At 43.0% G+C, this 9,336-nt stretch overlaps 1 protein-coding gene across 3 annotated transcripts in view; it reads right to left on the bottom strand.

Annotated features, from left to right (window-relative positions):
- corin (corin, serine peptidase) overlaps positions 1 to 9,336 on the bottom strand; it is a 45,085-nt gene that overhangs the window by 14,740 nt on the left and 21,009 nt on the right. For 2 of the 3 annotated variants that reach the window (XM_076986087.1, XM_076986089.1), the window contains exons 10-15: positions 6,519 to 6,656; positions 4,431 to 4,662; positions 4,070 to 4,215; positions 1,676 to 1,783; positions 502 to 615; positions 1 to 56 (exon numbers count right to left, since the gene is read on the bottom strand). The exon at positions 1 to 56 is cut by the window's left edge and continues 55 nt beyond it. In XM_076986087.1, the coding sequence (XP_076842202.1) occupies positions 1 to 56; positions 502 to 615; positions 1,676 to 1,783; positions 4,070 to 4,215; positions 4,431 to 4,662; positions 6,519 to 6,656 (794 nt within the window). The remainder of the gene's footprint in view (positions 57 to 501; positions 616 to 1,675; positions 1,784 to 4,069; positions 4,216 to 4,430; positions 4,663 to 6,518; positions 6,657 to 9,336) is intronic. The other variant, XM_076986088.1, reaches the window with a different exon arrangement.

Below are 9,336 nucleotides of genomic sequence, written 5' to 3'. Positions count from 1 at the left end.
CGTACGGTGTACACACTCGTGATTATTACACTCCAGCTCATTATCACTGCAGAGCGCTAGAACGAACACACACACACACACACACACACACACACACACACACACACACACACACGTGATTATTACACTCCAGCTCATTATCACTGCAGAGCACTAGAACACACACACACACACTCGTGATTATTACACTCCAGCTCATTATCACTGCAGAGCGCTAGAACACACACACATACACACTCAATTATTACACTCTAGCTTATCATTACTTCACACTGCTAGAACACAGAACAAACACACACACGATTATTATACTCCAGTTCATCATTGCGCGCACACACACACACACACACCGCATGCTTCTTGTTATTAAACTAGTTCATTATGACTTCACACTATTGAAACACTCGATCACAAATTCATTTTACTGTGCTTGTTGATTTTCTTTGGCACCACCTCAGTGTCCCTTAAGCCCCGCCCATTGTCCCAGGCCCCGCCTCTTACAGCAGTTCCTCTCGTCCTCGTGCTGGCTGCAGTCAGGGAAGCCGTCACAGATCCTGCTGTGTGGGACACAGGCTTTGTCCCCCGGACACGCCCACAGTCCCCGCTCCCCACAGCCTGGAGACACACCACAGTCAGGGTGTGTGTGTGTGTACGTGTACACGTGTGTGTGTGTGTACAGGTGTGTGTGTGTGTGTGTGTGTGTACAGGTGTGTGTGTGTACAGGTGTGTGTGTGTCTGTGTGTACAGGTGTCTGTGTGTGTGTATGGGTGGGGGAGTGTGTGTGTGTATGGGTGGGGGTGTGTGTGTGTGCGCGCGCGTGTGTGTATATGGGTGGGTGGGTGTGTGCGTGCGTGCGCGTGTGTATATGGGTGTTCGTGTGTGTGTGTGCGTGCGCGTGTGTATATGGGTGTTCGTGTGTGTGTGTATATGGGTAGGGGTGTGTGTGTGTATGGGCGCGTGTGTGTATATGGGTGTTCGTGTGTGTCTGCGTGTGTGTGCGCGCGTGTGTATATGAGTGTTTGTGTGTGTGTGTGTGTGTAGGGGTGTTTGTGTGTGTGTGTATATGGGTGGGGGTGTGTGTGTATAGGTGTGTGTGTGCGCAGGTGTGTATACGGGTGTTCGTGTATGTGTGTGCGCGCACGCGTGTATATGGGTGTTCGTGTGTGTATATGGGTGTTCGTGTGTGTATATGGGTGTTCGTGTGTGTATATGGGTGTTCGTGTGTGTGTGCGCGCGTGTGTATATGAGTGTTTGTGTGTGTGTGTGTAGGGGTGTTTGTGTGTGTGTGTATATGGGTGGGGGTGTGTGTGTATAGGTGTGTGTGTGCGCAGGTGTGTATACGGGTGTTCGTGTATGTGTGTGCGCGCACGCGTGTATATGGGTGTTCGTGTGTGTATATGGGTGTTCGTGTGTATGTGTGCGCGTGTGTGTATATGGGTGTTCTTGTGTGTGTGCGCGCGTGTGTATATGGGTGTTCGTTTGTGTGTGCGCGCATGTGTATATGGGTGTTCTTGTGTGTGTGTGTGTGTGTGTGTGTGTGTGTGTGTTTGTGTGTGTGCACGCGCGTGTGTGTGTGTGTATATGGTTGTTTGTGTGTGTGTGTGTGTGCGCGTGTGTATATGGGTGTTCGTGTGTGTGTGTGTATATGGGTGTTCGTGTGTGTGTGTTCACTGACCACAGTTATCTTCATCACTTTCGTCATCACAGTCCATGTGTCCGTCACAGCGCTTGGACGCGAGCACACACCTGCCAGACTGGCACTTAAAGTGACTGGGTGAACACTCTGTTTCCATGGAAATGTATGCCATCACACACACACACACACACACACACACACACACACACACACACACACACACACACACACACACACACACACACACACACACACACACACACACACACACACAGCAGCAGCAGCACATTTTCAGTGAGCACAAATTGAAAAAACGCCACAATGGAAAACAAACTTTCTACATTCATGCACCCAAACACACACCCACATACACACACACACACACACCATCTACGTCTGGGAATGCACACACACACACAAACACATATGCACTACCAGTAAAACGTTTGGACACACAGACACTCTTACTTTTTATTATTTCAGACAATAAAAAACAGGGAAGGTGCGAAACCAGTGAAATCACACGTTAATATGCTCTAATAAACCAATGAAATCACACGTTAATGTGCTCTAATAAACCAATGAATTCACACGTTAATATGCTCTAATAAACCAATGAATTCACACGTTAATATGCTCTAATAAACCAGTAAAATCACACGTTAATATGCTCTAATAAACCAGTGAAATCACACGTCAATATGCTCTAATAAACCAACGAAATCACACGTCAATATGCTCTAATAAACCAATGAAATCACACATTAATATGCTCTAATAAACCAATGAAATCACACGTTAATATGCTCCAATAAACCAATGAAATCACACGTTAATATGCTCTAATAAACCAATGAAATCGCACGTTAATATGCTCTAATAAACCAATGAAATCGCACGTTAATATGCTCTAATAAACCAGTAAAATCGCACGTTAATATGCTCTAATAAACCAACGAAATCACACGTTAATATGCTCTAATAAACCAACGAAATCACACGTTAATATGCTCTAATAAACCAATGAAATCACACGTTAATATGCTCTAATAAACCAGTGAAATCACACATTAATATGCTCTAATAAACCAATGAAATCACACGTTAATATGCTCTAATAAACCAATGAAATCACACGTTAATATGCTCTAATAAACCAGTGAAATCAAACGTTAATATGCTCTAATAAACCAGTGAAATCAAACGTTAATATGCTCTAATAAACCAGTGAAATCACACGTTATTATGCTCTAATAAACCAATGAAATCACACGTTAATATGCTCTAATAAACCAGTAAAATCACACATCAATATGCTCTAATAAACCAACGAAATCACACGTCAATATGCTCTAATAAACCAATGAAATCACACGTTAATATGCTCTAATAAACCAGTAAAATCAGACGTCAATATGCTCTAATAAACCAACGAAATCACACGTCAATATGCTCTAATAAACCAATGAAATCACACGTTAATATGCTCTAATAAACCAATGAAATCGCACGTTAATATGCTCTAATAAACCAATGAAATCGCACGTTAATATGCTCTAATAAACCAGTAAAATCGCACGTTAATATGCTCTAATAAACCAATAAAATCACACGTTAATATGCTCTAATAAACCAACAAAATCACACGTTAATATGCTCTAATAAACCAATGAAATCACACGTTAATATGCTCTAATAAACAAATGAAATCACACGTTAATATGCTCTAATAAACCAGTGAAATCACACATTAATATGCTCTAATAAACCAGTGAAATCACACATTAATATGCTCTAATAAACCAACGAAATCACACGTTAATATGCTCTAATAAACCAATGAAATCGCACGTTAATATGCTCTAATAAACCAGTAAAATCACACGTTATTATGCTAATAAACCAGTGAAATCACACATTATTATGCTCTAATAAACCAACGAAATCACACATTAATATGCTCTAATAAACCAGTGAAATCACACGTTAATATGCTCCAATAAGCCAATGAAATCATACAATATTCTCTAATAAACCAATGAAATCACACGTTATTATGCTCTAATAATTCAGTGAAATCACACATAATTATGCTAATAAAGCCAATGAAATCACAGATTATGCTCTAATAAACCAGTGAAATCACACGTAATTATGCTAATAAAGCAATGAAATCACACATTATGCTTATTATTATATTTGTTTTATAAACACATTTTAGCATACATTTTAGCATCTAATTTTAGCATTAGATTAAAGGGCCTTTTTTCTATTTAGAACATGCACTTTGTTAGGTGCATTTAGTCAAGTGTAACTTTAGACTGGTAGTGTACATGCATCCACACACACAAACCCTACACACACACACACACACACACACACACACACACACACACCACACACCACACACCACACACACAGCCCAGTACACACCATCTACTTCCGGGTCAGGGAGCAGACAGGAAATATTAGCTTGTCCTTCATCAGGAAACTGCGCACAGTCTGTGTCCTCTGGCCACTGCAATCCCACAATGCTTAGCACCGACTCACAGCGGTCCTTAGAGCTCCTACAGAGAGACCTACACAGACACACAGACACACACACACAGACACACACACAAACACACAGACACACACACAAACACACAGACACACACACACTCAGCCTCGCTATAATGTGATGTTACCTTAACTAAGTACATATATGATTTATAAGAAATAAGTTGACAGACCTTTTCTCTCTTGTAAACACACACACACACACACACACACACACACACACACACACACACACCTGCAGGGAGGCACTTTCTGGTAGGTGACAGGGTCACACTTGGGCACGAGCAGCGTGCAGGCGAAGAACATGAGGTACTTGTAGCAGTTGGTCTGGACCAGCGCGGGGAAGAGCGATGCCTCCCAGCTGACTGAGCTCTCCTTCTGAGACTGGTGGCCCAGGTAGTTGGGGAAACGCGTGCTGTTATAAGGCAGGTTCATACACAGCTCCAACGAAATGGGCTCACAGCCGGCTGACAAACACACACACACACACACACACACACACACACAAACACACAAAAAAATTGTTTAAAAAATCTACCAACTCTGTGAATGCAGAATTCTACGACCTTCCTAGTCAGAGTACAAAATTCTACTACCTCTCAACCTGCTCCGTTTTCTAGAAAGTTCTATAACAACTACGCCTCTCTATGCAGCTCTGAAGTACAGGTGTGCTGTACAGGTGTATAACACACTCCTGCAGGTACAGGTGTGATGTACAGGTGTATAACACACTCCTGCAGGTACAGGTGCGATGTTCAGGTGTATAACACACTCCTGCAGGTACAGGTGTGATGTTCAGGTGTATAACACACTCCTGCAGGTACAGGTGTGATGTACAGGTGTATAACACACTCCTGCAGGTACAGGTGTGATGTTCAGGTGTATAACACACTCCTGTAGGTACAGGTGTGATGTTCAGGTGTATAACACACTCCTGCAGGTACAGGTGTGATGTTCAGGTGTATAACACGCTCCTGCAGGTACAGGTGTGATGTTCAAGTGTATAACACACTCCTGCAGGTTAGGGGTGCAGGAAAAAAACATTAAACGATTCAGAATCGATTATCATTTTTTTAAAATCGCTTTTTTCCAGGTGCGAGTGTGCCTTCTCAGCTACCGTAGTGCTAGGCAAAACGAGGAAACCACATTGACTATGTGCAGGCATGCTAGTAAAGCTACAGCGGGTTGTGTAGTGTACGGTATTTGTTGTTGCGCCGCTAAAGTATGAAGTCCAAACGGCTCCGTGGTCTTTGAAAGCGACCATTTGGAAACACTTTAGATTTTACCATCAACCCGGCCCGGGTTAGAATGGGCTTGATCGTTTGCATACGCATAAAGACGATACAGATGATATTTGGGAGTTACAATGATTATAACTCCTGGTAAAATAAAATAAAAGTTAAAATAAAAATAACTTAGTTCATTGAGCACTGCCGTAATACTGCGAAGTCGTGGTCAGAGGTGAACATCGGTATAGCCGAAAATACGGTGTATGTGTGTATATATATATATATATATATATATATATATATATATATATATATATATATATATATATATATATATATATATATTTTTTTTTTTTTCATCTGTGAAGTGGAAGTTCTGGCAGCTAACATATGCCTACCCATTTTATTAATGTAACAGCACTTTTATTTTTGGAAGCACTTTCATATATTTTTTATTTTTGTGATTTGTTAAGGAAAAACATGTAATTTTGTTTCTGGAAGTGGCATGTTCTCAGAAATAGGCAGCTAGCCTAAGCCTAATTCTTGTACGAAGCAATTTGTTGTTTTTACAGAAAGAGCATTGTTTTTGTATAATAAAATTTTTGAGTAGTGGCCAGTTCTGGCAGCTAGCCTAAGCCTACCAATTTTATTTACTTTACTACAGTTTTATTAGTTTAATGTAAGTGTTCTGAGTGTCAGCCTCAAACAGACATGTTGTCTTGGATTTACCTTTGTGTGTTTACATTATTGCAATATGTTGATAAAACCTTTACAATTATAATATCTTTATAAATGTACTCTGCTTTCATGCCAGCAGCTCGTTTTGAATTGAGAATCGTTTTTGAATTGGAAAATAATCGTTTTTGAATCGAATCGTTGGGATCTGAAAGAATCTGGAAAAAATTTAATTGTGACACCAAGAATCGATTCTGAATCGAATTGTGGGATTCCTGCAGGTACAGGTGTGATGTACAGGTGTGATGTTCAGGTGTATAATACACTCCTCCAGGTACAGGTGTGATGTACAGGTGTGATGTTCAGGTGTATAACACACTCCTCCAGGTACAGGTGTGATGTTCAGGTGTATAACACACCTGCAGGTACAGTTGTGCTGTGTAACTCACTGCAGTTTGTGCCGGTATTCCGCAGCTCACATGAGACGTTACCACTGCAACCCGGAGAACAAGAGGTGGAGACACAGTTGGGCTGACCTGGAGCACAGATGGTCTGACCTGAGGAACACACACGTGTAGAACTGAACTACACCACACGTGGTGGGTTTACAGGAGAACACACGTGTAGAACTGAACTACACCACATATGGTGGGATTTACAGGAGAACACACGTGTAGAACTGAACTACACCACATATGGTGGGATTTACAGGAGAACACACATGTAGAACTGAACTACACCACACGTGGTGGGTTTACAGGAGAACACACGTGTAGAACTGAACTACACCACATATGGTGGGTTTACAGGAGAACACACGTGTAGAACTGAACTACACCACATATGGTGGGTTTACAGGAGAACACACGTGTAGAACTGAACTACACCACACGTGGTGGGTTTACAGGAGAACACACGTGTAGAACTGAACTACACCACACGTGGTGGGATTTACAGGAGAACACACGTGTAGAACTGAACTACACCACATATGGTGGGATTTACAGGAGAACACACGTGTAGAACTGAACTACACCACACGTGGTGGGTTTACAGGAGAACACACGTGTAGAACTGAACTACACCACACGTGGTGGGATTTACAGGAGAACACACGTGTAGAACTGAACTACACCACATATGGTGGGATTTACAGGAGAACACACGTGTAGAACTGAACTACACCACATATGGTGGGATTTACAGGAGAACACACGTGTAGAACTGAACTACACCACACGTGGTGGGTTTACAGGAGAACACACGTGTAGAACTGAACTACACCACACGTGGTGGGTTTACAGGAGAACACACGTGTAGAACTGAACTACACCACACGTGGTGGGTTTACAGGAGAACACACGTGTAGAACTGAACTACACCACACGTGGTGGGTTTACAGGAGAACACACGTGTAGAACTGAACTACACCACACGTGGTGGGTTTACAGGAGAACACACGTGTAGAACTGAACTACACCACACGTGGTGGGTTTACAGGAGAACACACGTGTAGAACTGAACTACACCACACGTGGTGGGTTTACAGGAGAACACACGTGTAGAACTGAACTACACCACACGTGGTGGGTTTACAGGAGAACACACGTGTAGAACTGAACTACACCACACGTGGTGGGTTTACAGGAGAACACGCGTGTAGAACTGAACTACACCACATATGGTGGGATTTACAGGAGAACACACGTGTAGAACTGAACTACACCACATATGGTGGGATTTACAGGAGAACACACGTGTAGAACTGAACTACACCACATATGGTGGGATTTACAGGAGAACACACGTGTAGAACTGAACTACACCACACGTGGTGGGTTTACAGGAGAACACACGTGTAGAACTGAACTACACCACACGTGGTGGGTTTACAGGAGAACACACGTGTAGAACTGAACTACACCACATATGGTGGGATTTACAGGAGAACACACGTGTAGAACTGAACTACACCACACGTGGTGGGTTTACAGGAGAACACACGTGTAGAACTGAACTACACCACACGTGGTGGGATTTACAGGAGAACACACGTGTAGAACTGAACTACACCACATATGGTGGGATTTACAGGAGAACACACGTGTAGAACTGAACTACACCACACGTGGTGGGTTTACAGGAGAACACACGTGTAGAACTGAACTACACCACACGTGGTGGGATTTACAGGAGAACACACGTGTAGAACTGAACTACACCACATATGGTGGGATTTACAGGAGAACACACGTGTAGAACTGAACTACACCACACGTGGTGGGTTTTACAGGAGAACACACGTGTAGAACTGAACTACACCACACGTGGTGGGTTTACAGGAGAACACACGTGTAGAACTGAACTACACCACACGTGGTGGGTTTACAGGAGAACACACGTGTAGAACTGAACTACACCACACGTGGTGGGTTTACAGGAGAACACACGTGTAGAACTGAACTACACCACACGTGGTGGGTTTACAGGAGAACACACGTGTAGAACTGAACTACACCACACGTGGTGGGTTTACAGGAGAACACACGTGTAGAACTGAACTACACCACACGTGGTGGGTTTACAGGAGAACACACGTGTAGAACTGAACTACACCACACGTGGTGGGTTTACAGGAGAACACACGTGTAGAACTGAACTACACCACACGTGGTGGGTTTACAGGAGAACACACGTGTAGAACTGAACTACACCACATATGGTGGGATTTACAGGAGAACACACGTGTAGAACTGAACTACACCACATATGGTGGGATTTACAGGAGAACACACGTGTAGAACTGAACTACACCACATATGGTGGGATTTACAGGAGAACACACGTGTAGAACTGAACTACACCACACGTGGTGGGTTTACAGGAGAACACACGTGTAGAACTGAACTACACCACACGTGGTGGGTTTACAGGAGAACACACGTGTAGAACTGAACTACACCACACGTGGTGGGATTTACAGGAGAACACACGTGTAGAACTGAACTACACCACATATGGTGGGATTTACAGGAGAACACACGTGTAGAACTGAACTACACCACACGTGGTGGGATTTACAGGAGAACACACGTGTAGAACTGAACTACACCACATATGGTGGGATTTACAGGAGAACACACGTGTAGAACTGAACTACACCACACGTGGTGGGTTTACAGGAGAACACACGTGTAGAACTGAACTACACCACACGTGGTGGGTTTACAGGAGAAC

Source organism: Brachyhypopomus gauderio, unplaced genomic scaffold, assembly GCF_052324685.1.
Source record: "Brachyhypopomus gauderio isolate BG-103 unplaced genomic scaffold, BGAUD_0.2 sc45, whole genome shotgun sequence".
NCBI classification, from domain to species: Eukaryota; Metazoa; Chordata; class Actinopteri; order Gymnotiformes; family Hypopomidae; genus Brachyhypopomus; species Brachyhypopomus gauderio.
Note: the sequence above shows the minus strand (reverse complement) of the source record. Positions and strands in the feature narration are given on the sequence as shown.